The sequence below is a fragment of the Anolis carolinensis genome, chromosome 3 (assembly GCF_035594765.1).
Source record: "Anolis carolinensis isolate JA03-04 chromosome 3, rAnoCar3.1.pri, whole genome shotgun sequence".
NCBI lineage: Eukaryota > Metazoa > Chordata > Lepidosauria > Squamata > Dactyloidae > Anolis > Anolis carolinensis.
In genome coordinates, this window is record NC_085843.1 from 42590073 (window position 1) to 42607083 (window position 17011).

The 17011-nt window shown below is 40.8% G+C and overlaps 1 protein-coding gene across 1 annotated transcript; it reads right to left on the reverse strand.

Annotated features, from left to right (window-relative positions):
- Positions 1 to 4495: 4495 nt before the first annotated feature.
- On the reverse strand, positions 4496 to 16807 carry cpox (coproporphyrinogen oxidase). Its single transcript, XM_062974788.1, has 7 exons — positions 16335 to 16807; positions 13850 to 13993; positions 12683 to 12793; positions 11835 to 11976; positions 10365 to 10583; positions 8800 to 8904; positions 4496 to 7971 (listed from the first exon to the last, which is right to left on the reverse strand). Exons 1-7 carry the CDS (start codon positions 16723 to 16725, stop codon positions 7884 to 7886), a joined length of 1200 nt encoding a protein of 399 aa, XP_062830858.1. The 5' UTR covers positions 16726 to 16807; the 3' UTR covers positions 4496 to 7883.
- Positions 16808 to 17011: the final 204 nt, after the last annotated feature.

Below are 17011 nucleotides of genomic sequence, written 5' to 3' on the forward strand. Positions count from 1 at the left end.
TAGGTTTATATGGGTTAAAATTGTTCTTATATTTAAATATTGTATTGTTCTTTCGTGTTGTGGATTGTAGATGGTAAACGGAAGCTCTTACGTGTGCCCATGAGCCCAGAGTCACCCTGCAGAACAATGACATACCACTCAGATTTGCAGAACAAATAATACAAGAACTTTACTAATTCCAAGAGATCCAAAGAACAATGGTATTCACAACGGGCCTTCTGATTGCTTACAGAAACCCAGCAGTCACAAACAGTCCTTTTTCAGTCCATAAATCTGCTTCAGTTAAGAATACAGTCCTGGTTCTTCATCCTCTTTTCCCAGCAGCAAACAAGGCCTCAGAAATAGCAAGGACTCTCTGAGTACAGAGCCATCTTCCCCAGGCAGTACTCAATCACCACACAGACTCACACTGAACAAAAACTTGTTCAAACTGGTTCTCCAGCAGCAGAACAGAAACAGTTTCAAATCAAATTACAGGTCTTTGCAGGTTCAGCCAATTGGCTGTTCCAGTTAACACACAAATATAGCACAGTGCCTTTGCAAACCATAACATTTCGTTGGCTTTTTTTTTTTGGCACTACAAATAAGACATATGCAGTGTGCATAGGAATTTGTTCATATTTGTTTTCAAACTATAGTCCGGCCCCCCAACACTCAGGGACCGTGGACCGGCCCTCTGCTTAAAAAGTTTGGGGACCCCTGCTCTAATCAGATTTGCCCAGCTTTTCGCTTCGCAAGCACAGTGGTTCTTGATCAAATTAAAAATAATAGTGTCATGTCTCCTCCTGCTTTCTCTCTGCATGGAAATATCTTTCAACTATTCTATCTAAATCACCCCACTTCGAAATATTTTAAAGGGTCACGGATTTGTTTTGTTTCCCTCACCATTCTTCCAACTGAGTCTATCATATAAAAAAGTCAAATTTCCTGTATAATTTGCAAGAAGATATTTCCTGTATAATTTGCAAGTGAAAATGTGTTCAACTACATTGACAGCCATGAAGGCTAGGAATAATGGGAGCTGAACACTAACTGCTGCCATGATTTGAAAAAGCTGCCCTTGGCTTCTGGCTCCAAGGAAAGCTATTGCATTAAGAGTTTTAATAGTTTGTTACCACACTACACAAATAAAGAGTATTTTGAAATATTGGAGAATATGGAATATCAGTTTGATCTCTCTCCCTCACCTGAATTTTAATACAGCAAACTCCTGAGGCCCAGGGGTTTCCTGATGACTTGGCAACTCGGTGCAGCGATTTCGCGCACCATTTTGCAGGCAAAGTTGCTCAGATACGCCGTGAGTTGGACTCCAGCTTAACTGTGGTCCCAGCGGAGGTAACCGAGGTACCTGTCTGTGCGATCTTATGGGATTCTTTCCGGCTTGTCCTTCCTGATGACGTGGAGGGGATTCTTGGGTCTGTGAGGGCGACCACCTGCGCTCTGGATCCTTGTCCTTCTTGGCTGGTGAAGCTGGCCAAAGATGGGTTGTTGGATTGGTTTGTGGCTATTATAAATGCCTCCCTGGTTCAGGGGTCAGTTCCATCCTGTTTTAAGCAGGCGGTAGTAAAACCATTATTAAAAAAGACCTCGTTAGACCCATCTGTATGTAACAACTACAGGCCAATTTCCAACCTCCCATTTCTGGGCAAGGTTCTGGAGCGGGTGGTTGCTACGCAGCTCCAGGAGTTCCTCGATGACACTGATTTTCTGGACCGCTCGCAGTCTGGCTTCAGGCCTGGACACAGCACCGAGACGGCTTTGGTCGCCCTGGTGGATGACCTCCGCAGGGAGCTGGACAGGGGGAGTGTGACCCTGCTGGTTCTCTTGGACATCTCAGCGGCTTTCGATACCATCGACCATGGTATCCTTCTGGGGAGGCTCGCCGGGATGGGAATCGGTGGCACAGTTCTGCTGTGGCTTCGGTCCTTCCTGGAGGGCCGTTCCCAGATGGTGAAGCTGGGGGAAACCTGCTCGGACCCCTGGCCATTGACCTGTGGGGTCCCGCAAGGGTCTATTCTATCCCCCATGCTATTTAACATCTACATGAAACCACTGGGAGAGGTCATCCGGAGTTTTGGAGGGTGTTGCCATCTCTACGCAGATGACACGCAAATCCACTACTCGTTCCCATCTGACTCCAAGGAAGCCCCTCGGATGCTGAACCAGTGCCTGGCCGCTGTGGCGGACTGGATGAGGAGGAACAAGCTGAGGATCAATCCTGACAAGACAGAGGCCCTCCTGGTCAGTCGCTCGTCAGATCGGGGTATTGGGTGGCAACCTGTGCTGGACGGGGTTGCACTCCCCCTGAAGTCACAGGTCCGCAGTTTGGGGGTCCTCCTGGATTCAGCGTTGACGCTTGAGGCTCAGGTGTCGGCGGTGGCCGGGAGGGCTTTTGCACAACTCAAACTTGTGCGCCAACTGCGACCATACCTCGTGAAGTCTGACTTGACCACGGTGGTGCATGCCTTAGTTACCTCTAGACTGGACTACTGTAATGCGCTCTACGTGGGGCTTCCCTTGAAGACGGCTCGGAAATTACAACTGGTCCAACGCTCGGCTGCCAAATTAATAACCGGGGCGAATTACAGGGAGAGATCTACTCCCCTGTTTAAGGAGCTCCACTGGCTTCCGTTCATTTTCCGATCCCAATTCAAGGTGCAGACCATCATATATAAAGCCCTAAACAGTTTGGGACCCACCTACCTTCGTGACCTTATCTCCTACCATAAACCTGCCCGATCTCTGCGATCGTCAGGGGAGGCCCTCCTGTCGCCACTGCCTTTATCCCAGACCCGCCTTATAGGAACAAGGGAGAGGGCCTTTTCTGCTGTGGCCCCCCGTTTATGGAACTCATTGCCCATTGAAATCAGGCAAGCCTCCACTCTTTCAGACTTTAGGAAAGATCTAAAAACATGGCTCTTCGATGTGATTTCGGAGAGTAACTGTTACATGCTTTTTTGTTACGCCCCCCATTATTTATCCTCTAGACCAGGGGTCCCCAAACTTTTTAAGCAGAGGGCCGGTCCACAATCCTTCAGACTGTTGAGGGGCCGAATTATCATTTGGAAAAAAAAATACAAACAAATTCCTATGCATACTGCACATGTCTTATTTGTAGTGCAACAACATCAACAACGAAAGAACAATACAATATTTCAAAATGAAAACAATTTTAACCAACATAAACCTATTAGGATTTCAATGGAAAGTGTGGGCCTGCTACTGGCCAATGAGATAGTTAAGTTAATTAGGGTTGTTGTTGTTGTTGTTGTTGTTGTTGTTGTGTGCCTTCAAGTCATGTCAGATTTTGGCCGAGCCTAAGTCTAAAATTAATTATTTATTTACTGCATTTATTTACTACATTTATATCCCACCCTTCTCACCCCGAAGGGGACTCAGAGCAGCTGTATGTACATACAATATATTATATTATTAGCATAACACAATATTAGCATTATATATTACTGTATTGAACTATACCATTATACTATTATATAATATGTAACTAGCTGTGCCCGGCCACGTGTTGCTGTGGCGTTGTCTGGTGGTGTCTGTATTTTATAGGTAGTGTGGAAGAGGCCTAAGTGAGGCCTAACTTTGCCTGTCCCCTGGGCTGAGTGGGTTGCTAGGAGACCAAGTGGGCGGAGCTTAGCCTTCTAACTGGCAGCAATTGGATAAAAACAATTATTCCTCTACCTCTAATTAGGACTTTATTTTTCTTTTCTTTTTGTTGTATCAACCTAGAGGCATGGATGAGGGGCTGTGCTGTCAATTTTTGAGGTTGTGGGGTATTTAGTTTTGTTGTTTTGTCGGTCGCCAGGATTCCATCACTCTTTTATATAGATATATAACATACAATTAATATTATTATATGGTATTACTATTAGTATTATATTGTATAACATAAGATTATTATCAATATTATATGTATATACAATATATTATATTATTAAAACTGATATAAAAATATTATATTATAAAACTGAGGGCGGGGGCCAGGTAAATGACCTTGGAGGGCCGCATCCGGCCCCCGGGCCTTAGTTTGGGGACCCCTGCTCTAGACTGTCTGCTATCTTTTCCCTAGTTCCCTGTGGTTTTATTCTTATCCTTTATTCTTATCCTTTTCTCACCCCGCGTTTTAACTGAGTATTCGTGCGGCCCGCCCTGTTATATTGCTTTTTGGATTTTGTGTTGTACTGTATATGATCCTTTATTGTATTGTTGTAATTGTATTATGATATGTTTTTATATTTTGTTATATTGTATTTTTCCCGGGCATGGCCCCATGTAAGCCGCCCCGAGTCCCCATTGGGGAGATGGTGGCAGGGTATAAATAAAGTTGTTTTTTTATTATTATTATTATAGGAACTATATATAATATTGTGTTATTTTTTTCTTATTTGCATCTGGACTTAATACTCATAAGCTTTCAACTTGATTTACCAGAAATGTTGTTCCTCAAAACCTGATAAAAAACAAACACCACACATATCCATTTATAGCCCCAACTGCTTTTATTCAGTTTTGATTCACAGTAGAGAGGAATTATTAAGTCCTCCGGTTGACACAACATTGATGTCAAGAACTTTTTTGGGAGAACATAGAATAAATCTTCAGTCTGGAAGGTTCTTGAGTAGAAACACAAAAACATTTAGAAGGACAAAATCCATTACCTTCAGAAACAATGCTTGGAAAAGGGAAATTTGAAAATGGCAATGTTTGGGACTGGAAAAAAAGTTACATAATGGCTTTTTTCAAAATGATTTAACAGTGTTGTAAAACCTTGTTCAATGAATGGATGCTACTGCAAATATTGTAGAGATTGAAGGCTTAAAAGAGAGTAACCTTAGTGATAGTAACACTAAGTGTATTGCTTCCATATTTAACTCAGTACATAACATTCTTAGAACATGGTGTTGGAGAAGCTACTCTCAAATGCTGAAGATAAGAACATCTTCAAGCATTAGATATTAGATTAAAACCAGTCACCTTGCAAAACATAGCTAAACTATTGTAGAACATAAGCTCTTAATACTTTGCTTCTTTCTTTGCCTCAGATAATCTGCATAAGTGAAAACTGAAGTGTTTGCCGTTGAATTCAGAGATGTATTACATGAACAGAGAGATAAGGCAGCCCAACCAACTCCTATTTCCTCATCCTGCTGCACTCCAATCATGCCCAAAAACCATGGCAAGAGTCCTTTTTCCTCAGAATTGGGCTGAGGAGGAAAGAAAAGACAGGAAAGTCCTTTTGCTCTGTTCCCCTCCCCAAGTACAATTCACTTAATCTGTGCAGCATTTTGCAGCTCTGTGTATATTTATAACTCTTGTTCCAAATAAAGGCAAGGTATTAATACTTTTAAGTTTAATCCATATATCAACCAGTATGGTTTTATTCAGTTTCCTAAAAATAATCTAGAAACCCAGCCAGATTGCCATCAAAAGTATGGTCACTGAAATCCAAGAAGTGATAAAAAGTACCAGTGGGCAACTTTTCTGAGCTAGATGCCCTTCAGATGAGTTTGGCTGTATCTCGCACCATCACCAGCCAGCACAGGAAGCTTTCAGACAAACAATTAACAGCATAAGGTTTGTTTGGTAAGATATTCAGTAAATTTAAGAAGAGACCATCTCCTCCTGGAAAATTAGCTGTCCCAGACACATGTTTTACTCTTACACTACAGTGTGTTCAGTGCATTCTGTCAACCATGATAGAGTCAATTTGTAATTTAACTCTTTAAGAGCTTTTAAAAAAGTGCTTCTGGCCAGAAAAACTGTACTTTTCAAGATGACACTAGGAATGCCTTTTGGTTTGGAACACATCCATTGTGTATATTGCTAATGGCAGAAAGGACTCTTAAGACTGACACATACACATTATAAGCAATGAGGCATTTCACTTTATTTCCAGACATAGCAAATTTAACTACAAGTATTTAACTTGTAAATCTGATCTGAGCTGTCATGGCCCACTGCTATTCATCAAGTTTCTGGTCCTGCAGAAGCTTGTTTTTGGAAGCAAAATATCCTTCCAAATTCCAAAGACTAATTGGTATAATTACTTTGGAATCTTTGTGCTAAATTAAACGAAAGGCCTGAAAATTTTCACATGAACCATTCAGTACAATAACTAGTGGAGGAACACTTCTCCATGCATATGTTGGCAAATATCAATGCTAGTGCATCTATGCACATACAGTTCAATTCCCATATCTGCAGGGGATATGTTCCTGAGTTTACTGTGCAAACAGAAACATGTGGATAATGGTGAACCCCACTAAAATGAATGGCTTCTGCCTGAAGCTATCATAATTTCTGGAGGGTCTACAATTTTTTTTAAGGTATCATCTCTTTTAAAAAATTGCTATGTTCTCCAGTGAGAGGCTGTGATTACTTCTATAGAAGCATACAATAGAATTGCCTGAAGGAGCTAGAAAATTCCAAGAGAAGGCATATTTTGACAGATAAATGTAGGTGAAACCATGAGTATTGATCCTGTGACCACAGGGATCATACTGTAAAATGGTAACAACAATTGCTGTAGCACTGACGGCAATGAACACACCTTATGGACGGGGCGAGAACCATGCAACCTCCAGATGTTCTGGACCTTAATTCCCAGTATTCCTTACTATTGGGTCTGCTGGGACTTGAAGTCTAATAAGTCACATAGGAGGTTTAATTACCGCCCCCCCGCCCCCCGGTCTTGCAGGAATTGGAACTTTTCATCTCCTGCTCTTTTGCAAAAATACAATAATAGTGCAACACAATCTCAGTAGTATTTTTTTAAACAAAAACATTGTTGTATTCTAATTTCACAGATTTTATATGAGACAGATTTAATTTCAAGGTATTATTTTTTAACCTGAACTATTTCCAGTAAAACAAAGTTTTGCTATTTAAAAAAAAATGATCTGTGCTAGATCTTGGAAGTGCATCAAATGAATAATCCAGCTTTTCTCAGAAAAGGCTTTTTTGTCTTCTAAAAATAACACATTATATATCAGGACAACCTATGGATGGTTGCAGACCCCTGAACCTAATATTTTCCAAAGATAAGCTATCTGACCACATGCAATTTCTTTTAGTTTATCACAGTATTTCCCCCTTTGTAAAAGTTTCTTTTCACATAAGGCATTCAATACAGATAAAACAGGAAATTTAGCAAAATAGTGAAAACAGTCTTCCAACCAACATATGGTAATTGGAAAAATTGCTTAGAGATTTGGGAAATTTGAATACAAAAAAGGTAACTTTCTGAAGTTCTGTTACTCAGTTTAATATATATGCCTTGGAAGATGTGTGACTAGATTTAGGATGTTATCGGCAGAGGAAGGCAACTCTTCACTATTGAAATAGCTTTGAACATATTCTCAAGAGTCAGTCCTCCAGATGTTTGGGATTTCAGCCCTACGAATTTCCCTCTATAATTTTCCCTCTTGAGGGACTTCAGACCTGAAATCCTAAATATCTGGAAGTTTGAGAATTACTGGTGTAAATCAGGAGGCTGTGCAAGGTTAAACCCATAAAATAAATGCCTGTCTGGTGTGAAAGAGGAGCTTGGAGTTTTAACATTTGTTGCATTTTGTGTACTTATTTGTGCCTGACATACTCTGCATTCGCATTGCTCAAATTCTATACACTTCAGGGAGCAGCACACCAGCACAAATTGTCAAATTCAATCATCCAGAAACTGCAAACAGAGCAGCCTATGGAATTTAAAAAATATACTGACAAACAATAAAAATGTAACACTATTTCTAAGGCACATGATAAGAGAAAAAGTAGAGAAAAACTGCCACACAATGGCAGTACTAATGCGTAAGCAGGCAGGGGTTTGTGTCCTTCCCTCATGGCTGACTACAAACAGCCAACACCCTGGGTCAGTGAGCCCAGTCTTTCGGATGACGCAAAACTTCTAGGATTTCTGCTTCCCTGGAATTCTCTGGAGGTGAATGCATATACTCCCACCTAAAAACAAGAAAGGGGGGGAAGCTGTTAAGTCTTTTTTTCCTGCTTCACTGTTTTAAATTATAAACTATAATATACTTCTATGAACCAAGCAAGAAGTATGATCAAGAAATGGTATCATTTTATAATTGTTTTGTTTAATAAACTCTTACTTTTGGTAACATTTAATTAGTATTTTGAGTTCTAAAGTTCAATTATTACAAACTTGTTTCTCAAAAGAAAAGTGCACTTATAACAAAACTCAAAAGACATAACATATAGCGGGCCCTCGGTATCACCTGGGGTTTGTGGACATTAAATACATTAATGTTCAAGTCCAGTTATTCACAATGCTGTAGTAAAATTGCTTCCCTTGTATAAAATGGCAAAGTCATAGGTTTTCTTTGGTGAGAGGGGTATTTTCAAGCCATGGATATTGAATCTGAGGGTGCCAGAATCTGTGGATATGGAGGGCCTACTGTATATAGGACATCTAAAATCAATATTCCCTTTTTATCCATAGTAGTTGATGTTTCTATCATTACCTACTTTTGCTTGGTCATTTTATGTTTTATTGTATGTTATGTTTCAACCAATTATTTTACTTGATTGTTGTACCATTGTTTTTAGTTACTGATATGTTTTAAATTGTTATACTTTGTTTCTGTTTTGGGCTTGGCCCCATGTTAGCCGCCCCGAGACCCTTCAGGGAGATGGTGGTGGGATAGAAAATAAATAAATAAATAAATAAATAATATAATTACAGGCCTGTCTGAAAAAGGGGAAAGGAAAGACTTAATTCAGAGTTTCATATTTGTTCAGGAATTGTTTCTGTACTAATGCTCTTACCTAGCAGTGAGAGGTAAAGACATAAGAATACTTTCGATCCTGGATCCTGGTGTTGCAAGACCAAACTTTGTACCTCTGTCATAAACAAGGTTAAATTCCACATACCTATTAGAGAGCACAGGGAGAGAAAATAGCAGAAGCATTGACCTGTTTCACAGATGGCATAATTTATTCTGGCTTTCTTAACTGCTGGCAAATGAAGGGAGCAATATAGTGCATTGCTATACTGGCTTTTCGCAGACAAACATCCAGATGATCTTGGGTTTCTGAATTCTGTACCCAATATCAAATTTCCAAGTCTGCATCAAACACTTGAACACACAAAAGTATCAAAGAACAGTTTAACAATTGCTAATACGAGAAACTGTAGAATAAAATGGTTCATCTCAACAGCTTGGTTAAGAAACAGAAGAATAACAGCATGGGACTAACATCAGCAACAGCGAAGCAATGAATGTCCAGTATTGTCTCCCTCAAACAACAGGAAATACAGAAAAATGTACATTTAGCCAAAGGAGGATCTGTTATCAAATGAACTATTTTGGACCATCAAATAAGAATGCACTTGAATGTTCAGTCACAATGGACTGAGAAGAAATGCTCTTGGCAGAAGGAATGCCACTGAAACACATAGTTTAGCCATAAAATCTTCTTCACATGACAATATCCTTATTTCACAGAGTAATTTTTATGAAAAATCCCTTCCACAAATTTCTAGAGAAGCAAGCTTCTCTCAATGTCTATGGTTCCTTCTATTTCTTGCCTCATATCATTGTGCAATTCTCTTTATAAATTAGATTTACCAAAGATTTTGAAGAGTATATAATCCTCTCTTGCACTATTGAATACATCAAATCCACATGTTATTTAATAAGGTCACATTGCAACATAACGTTCTACAACTCTTTTTGCCCCACGCACTCATGTGCTGCACAGACTGGCTAGAATGTCTGGAAGTTGAGAGTACAAAAAGCCTGGAAGGCCACAGGAAGTGCAGGCCTGGTTTATACTGGACATATAATACAATTTAAACTGCATTATATTGACAGTGTAGATCCACTTTAAGGAGAAAAATTAAAAACTGCAAGATGTAGCAACTGTCTCATTTGTTGGACATGCTGATATATTCTCCATTTTGATGTCCTCTCAGCATAGCACTCCTTATCTTTACAACCAGTCACAATGAAGGAGGATAAAATGGGGGGTGTAATAGACTTAGCCCATGGCTCTTTATCTTGTTGCAAGGAAAAGCAGCACTCTGCTGAGGACCCATAGCTAGCTTAGCCTAGTCTCAGACTCCACATGGCTTATCAAAAGACACAACAGTCTCTGATAAGACTTTTACAATGCTGTCTTAAGGATAAGGTAGCTTAAATACACCACTATTAAGCATATGCTAGCTTCAAATATAACTGCTATGCAGTTGACAGTACATTAACTTCCCCAAGTTTGCAGGAGTTAGGGGCACAGGATTGACAAAAAATGAAAAAAAAACACCTTTTTTATCTAAAAGAACATCTCTCTAGGAACATGACATTGTCTTGAAATGGTCCCTTAGAACTCACCTTCCTCTACGTATTTGCTGCCACAATTTCTCCTCTGGCGTGAATGTGTCATGGCAGTGTTTCTTCACAATGGGAATGTAGCAAGGCACAATGGCTTTGGCACAGCTCTCCACAAACTGGAAGACTTCTTCTTTTGAGGGAGAGTCCAAATCATCAAAAAATATGCCTCCGATCCCTCGTCGTTCTCCACGGTGCTTGATGTAGAAATAATCATCACACCTGCGAACACCCAACAGCTCATGTCAAAGATACAGAAAGCTAAAGTCTCCCAAATGTATACATTAACTTTAATTAAAAGAGCACACATATAAGGGCAAATATTTCTACTGTAGGCAACTTTCTATGTCTGGGGATGGAGGGTGAAAAGAAGAGGCAAGAAATCAACTTTCTCTGGCTTCACTCATTTCAGCAGAAAAAGTTTCATATTTTCAGTTTCACTATTTGCATGAATGATTGGGAAAACAAGAACCCTAAACTAGCTCCAGTGAATATAGAAGTAACAAAGAACAGGTTTCAGAGTAAATTATAAGAAATAGGCATCAAAATAATATTTTCTGAGAGCTGGACAAACTAAACACCCACTCAATTTCTCAATGAAATCTCTCATTCTTCAATAATAGCATGGCTTGTGAAACTAAAAATAATCAGGTTCTTAGTTCAAATGGACTGTAAATAGGGTCTTCAAGATATATCACCACTATCTTCCAAACATATAAGTATCTTTTGTAGTGTGATCTGCAGTAGAGTTCCAGGTGGTTGGATAGATAGATGTTAGGCAGATAGACTGAGAGTGGTTTGTTTGATGAACTGAGATGCTTCTCTTTGTGTATGTGAAAGGAAAAAAAGACAAAATGGCTAACAGAGCAGAGAAAACCTAACCTTCCCTAAAACTATCTTCCTAAGGAAATTTGGTCCTTGAGCCCAACACATTGTACTCCAATCTGGTGATTAGGAAGAGGAATACATTAATGCCAAGATACAAAATCAACCCTAATCCAAGTGACCCAGAAAATCATCCCTTTGACAAGCTTCTCACGAGCTGGCAGACATGAGAAGAACTCGATTTGCTGTTAAAGAATTAGAATATTTACCAGGAAGAATATGGTGAGTCCAGAATCACATTCTACCCACCCCTACCTGTGCTGGGCTGAAAAAAGCCCCCGCTCCCGTCCTCCAAAAAGACAAAAAGGGGCTTGGATACATGACTTCTTACACTAAACAATACTACATGAAATGGTTCCCAGAGGCCTAACTTTAGAACATTTACTGGAGAAAGGGGACAAAAGACATTTATTTCACTGCTTCAGCTAGGGTATCTGTTAAGGTTCACAGATAATTGCCACTGATAAATTTGTTCTGAGAAGCCTTCACAATAAGGATAATGAAGAGAGAGACTCTAAAAACAAATCTAAGATGCTTATAAACGTATGATAATTTCTGTCTTCAACATAAAACTTGATTAAGACCTACCATTTCTTGAACTTGGGATAGAGGTCTGGGTTATGCTTATCACAGGCCTCCTTTAGTGTTTTGTGAAAATGGACAGCATCTTCTTTGTTCAAGTAAGTTGGAGTTAAGTCTGTTCCACCACCAAACCACCACTGTTTAGTACCTAAGGAAAAAGTCAACCACACCATATCTTTTTAAACTGATAGAATGTCAGCATTTTATTCATTGGAGTATATGAAATGTCACACACATGTGTCTACAAATTGATTTAGAATACTCAAAAGATGGGGCCTACCATTCATTTAAGTTTTACTTATATTGCCCAGGATGTTGGAGAAGCAACAGAGAAAACCAAACACAAAGGACTATAATGTATTTGAAAATATAACTTTCCTATGTTCATGAGTTAGAAAAGAACACAACATAGCTGGGGGCAGGTGAAAGAAAGGTGCTCAGATGTTTCAGTTATTTTGAACAGGCCTTTGGTACAAATCCCACACTGTTTTGGCTGGTCTGCAAAGTTTACATCTCTTGAGAAACCCACCTATCAGGTACAGTGGAAGCTGCCTTGTTTAGTGCAGACATTTCACATTTTTCCTGAAGATTTCTTTCATTTTTTCTACTATCTCCTTTGACACAATACAGGGTTATTTTTCTCTCCAGATATGTAAGATGGTTAAAAAATACAACAATCATTACAGGTATGCTAGTGGTTATTTTTTTCCCATGAAGGTTTAGGAGAGAGCTTAGAGAACTCCAAGACAGTTTTTTTATCTACTATTGTACTGTAAGGCTTATTGATCTACTCAGATGTAAATTCTATCACACATCTAATATTTAATACATGTCGAAACTAATCCAGATCTTACCATCGGCTTCCTCAATTTCAAAGTATCTATAGTTGAAGTGTATAGTGGGGACATAAGGGTTCTTTGGATGGATGACAGAGCTCACTCCCATAGCACAAAAAGGCAATTTTCCTAGAAAATAAGAGTTGTCTTGGTTAGCGACTAATAAACAAAACGTTCTAACTGCACTTTGCATTCTGCAACTTTTATTTCAGAAGTGTTTGAGCTTGAAATCACTATTTTTCAAAGTCACAACTGTTTAGATTTCAAAGAAGCAGCTAGCCTCATGTCTCATGATTCTGAATATCTTACATGACTAAATCAAATACAGTAGAGTCTCACTTATCCAAGTTAAACGGGCCGGCAGAAGCTTGGATAAGCGAATATCTTGGATAATAAGGAGGGATTAAGGAAAAGCCTATTAAACATCAAATTAGGTTATGATTTTACAAATTAAGCACCAAATCATCATGTTATACAACAATGTGACAGAAAAAGTAGTTCAATATGCAGTAATGTTATGTTGTAATTAATGTATTTACGAATTTAGCACCAAAATATCATGAAATATTGAAAACATTGACTACAAAAATGGCTTGGATTATCCAGAAGCTTGGATAAGCGAGGCTTGGATAAGTGAGACTCTACTGTAATGTGTTTTGTGGTTTTCACTCTCTCCATAATCCTATGCAGTGTCCAAAAATACTCTGGAGGGCTTTCCTGTCTTGCAGACATTTTTTTATCTTGCCCAAGAGGCTGCAGAAGAGAAGGAAAAGATGCGCTCACTTCACCTCCTACTTTCCAATCCCAAATGCAGTTTCCATTAGCAAAAGCATGCTGTTGTTACTGGCCAGGAAAGCTATAGTAACTTTATCCTATTGTTTTATTGATTTACTTATTTGACTTCAATCCCACCTTTTATCCAAGGCTGGGATGCCAGGTGGCCTTAGGTGCACTTTTGAGACACTAGATATACCCTGTATTTACTTACATGGAATTTTATATTTATTTAATTGGCAGTGGAACTCATTGGGGTCTACTACTGCAAAAGATCCTACTATTTCAGTAGCACTGAAGTATTCAAAGCTTTCCATAAATTAGTAGCAGGCCACTGTGGGAAGCTAGGTGCTCAACTACGTCCAGCAAACTTTGTTTGAGTTACATCAAGTTGCAAGTAATGTGTCTTACCATTTTTGGCTTTTAAAGATTTCCCCCTGCTTCTCATTTGCTGAGCAGCTTCCTCAGAAAGGTGCCCAAAAACAACAGAAACATTGACTCCAGCTTTCTCAAAGATCTCACCATCTTGAAGTACACAGCTGATGCCTCCTCCACCTGTTAAATACAATAACATTTTTTTCTCCATTACTGGTCAGTTTTAAAACCCATTTACAAATACACTTACTGGGATTATGTGCCTCTCACATAATATTTTAGATTGCATAATGCCTGGAAGGATGAAATGGGAGTATTTTAGTTACAGGTCAACTAAGTTACCTATGCCTTTACTGGAGTTAGTGGAACAATATGGTTAAAATTAATCAGAATTAGGGGATTTCATTAGATACATCTTTTAAATTATGGCATTTCTTACACTTCTCTAATGAGTATCAAGCAAGATAATTTAATGAAACATCAAAGTTGTTAGTACATTTATGAATTTAAATCTCATCAATTTGTGTAGATATGTCCACTGATACAAAATCTGAAGAAATTTTTTTTTAGTCACTAAACAGAAGCACAGCCCATGCTGCTGTAAGAAAAGAATACAAATTACCAAGCATGTGTCCTAAATTTGGGTGTTGGGAGGTAAGGTTCATTTTCATTCCTTTCCCTCCCCAAACCATGCATTTACTTGTGACAAGGGTTTGCTTTTAAGAAGGAAAAAAAGATGTGGTACTCTTTGATATTTGTCAAGAAGAGATAGGACTATGAAATGGGATCCTCCTTTCTTATCTTCTCCACCTCACACAGTGAGTATGCAATGCAGGACACACAAAGCCCACCCATTAAATGAGCAATGCGTATAATTATCTGTTCAAATGCCACACACTCCTTTCAGGATGGTTTGCCTCTTAAAAACGCTCCCAATTCAGTTCACCACACCACTTTGACTTTTCTAACAGTTCAGCTCTGTTAATCAACATTTCCTTACAGATCTGACAATATCCATCCAGAGCTACAGGAGGAAGAAGCAAACATGGCCAACAGAGAAAAACACAGAAATACAGAGGAACAGCTATTGGAGCTTTGCTCCCAATTAAATAAGATTGTTACAAGCACAAACTGTGCATATCATACCATACTATAATGCTAGATGCGTATGAAAGAGACAACCAGCATAGTGTAGTGGTTTCAGTACTAGAGACCACCCTGGAGATCAGGTTCAAACCCATGCCCAACCATGAAAATCTGCTTTGGGAAAGTAATCTTTTCTCAGCTCCAAAGAGTACAAAAACAATGATAGGTTTGCCTTAGAGTTGCCATAAGTTAGAAAAGATTTGAAGGCACACATCAATATATTAAGAGATCAGTCTCATTGTGTGCATTGAGTATGGTATTACCTTTATAGGCCAAATGAAAAGAACTAAAATTATTTATACAGACTTCATTAGGGAAAGATGGTTAAAGCAGGTGGAAAGTGGGGAAGAAAGGGTAAAGATGTCAGAGTCACATGGTCTCCATGAGACAGCCTGTGTGCCAGATATAATAATACTTTAATTGTAAGGAGATAACCTACCCTATCTCCCCAGATATAGTTTATCATCCAAACTGCAATAAAGCTGAGAGTATTTTATTGAATTATAGAGTTGGAAGAGACCCTAAGGATATGGGCAAGCTTCGGCCCTCCGGGTGTTTTGGACTTCAACTCCTCTGTTAGAAATTGTAGGAGTTGAAGTCCAAAACACCCAGAGGGGCAAAGTTTGAGCATGCCTGCTTTTGACACTATACTCCTTTTGATCCAGGGCAGTAAGTCAGAATCATTGAGTTGTAAGAGACTCCAAGGGCCATTCTCCTGGGAGGCACAATCTAAGCTCTCCTGACAGATGCCCATTCAGGCTTAAAAGCCCTCCAGAGATACCCCCCACCTGTTGTTAGGAATTGTATGAGTTGGAGTCCAAAACACCCGCAGGGCTGAAGTTTGCCCATGCCTGGTTTTGACACTATTCTTCAGACATGGGCAAACTTTGGATCTCCAGGTGTTTTGGACGGTTAGGAATTGTGGCAGTAAAAGTGCAAAACACTTGGGGGACCAAAGTTTGCCCATGCCTATTATACTCCTTTGGATGCAGTCTTTGCTTTTTTCGGCTGCGGCATCACACTGTTGGCTCATGTTCAGACTCTGGTCTAACTTAAGCCTACTTTCGCATGTGATCAGGGCAGTATGGTCTACTTGGAAGAGTCCCCAAGGGCCATTCTGCAGGGAGGCACAACCCAAACCCTCCCGACAGATGCCCGTCCGGCTTAAAAGCACTCTAGAGCAGGCCTGGGCAAACTTGGGCCCTCCAGGTGTCTTGGACTTCACCTCCCACCGTTCCTAACAATCTCGGGCCCGAGGTTGTTAGGAACGGTGGGAGGTGAAGTCCAAGACACCTGGAGGGCCCAAGTTTGCCCAGGCCTGCTCTAAAGACTCTCCCCTCGGTGTGGCTGTGTTCTGGGTCTGGCAGGAGGTCACCTTCCTTCCTCTCCCATCGGTCGACGGTGAAGGCGGCCCCGCGGTCGAGGTGGGCGAGAGCGCGGCAGACCCGGCTCTGGGTCTCCATGATGAGCAGCTCCATGCGGGCCCGCATCTCCCCGCGCCGCGCCCGCAGCTCCCGCAGGCCGCTCACCGGCGGCGCCATGAATTCTGACAGGCCTCCTTCTCCTTCCTCTTCTTCGTTCTCCGCCTCGGGCTTCCGCAGCTCCATCTCCGCCCGCCGAGCCCAGCCTAGCCCGGCCAGCGCCGCCACCAGCACCGCCGCCCCCGCCGCCCGTCTCCCGCTGCCCGGAGCGGAGGAGAAGCCCAGCACGTTGCGCCTCAGCTCCCGGGCTCCTAAACCGCAGACGCCGCGCAGGAAACGGGACATGGCTCCTTTCACGCCTCGTCCGTCTTGTGGGAAGAAGAACACACCGCGCACACCCCTCTCCTCAGGAGAGAAAAAAAGGCATGAGAGCGAGGGCTCTTGGGAAATGGAGTCCCGCCCAAAGGGGCCGTGCGCGCCACTCAATTGGTCGTAGGTAGGCCTTGGACTACAAGTCCCGGCCGCGCGCGGGGTGGCGGGAGGAAGCGGGAGGCGCCAAAAGGTGTAGTAACGCGTTGCTCAATTACACAGCGGCGAGTGTGGGGTTTTAGCACGTAGGGCGGAATGGAGG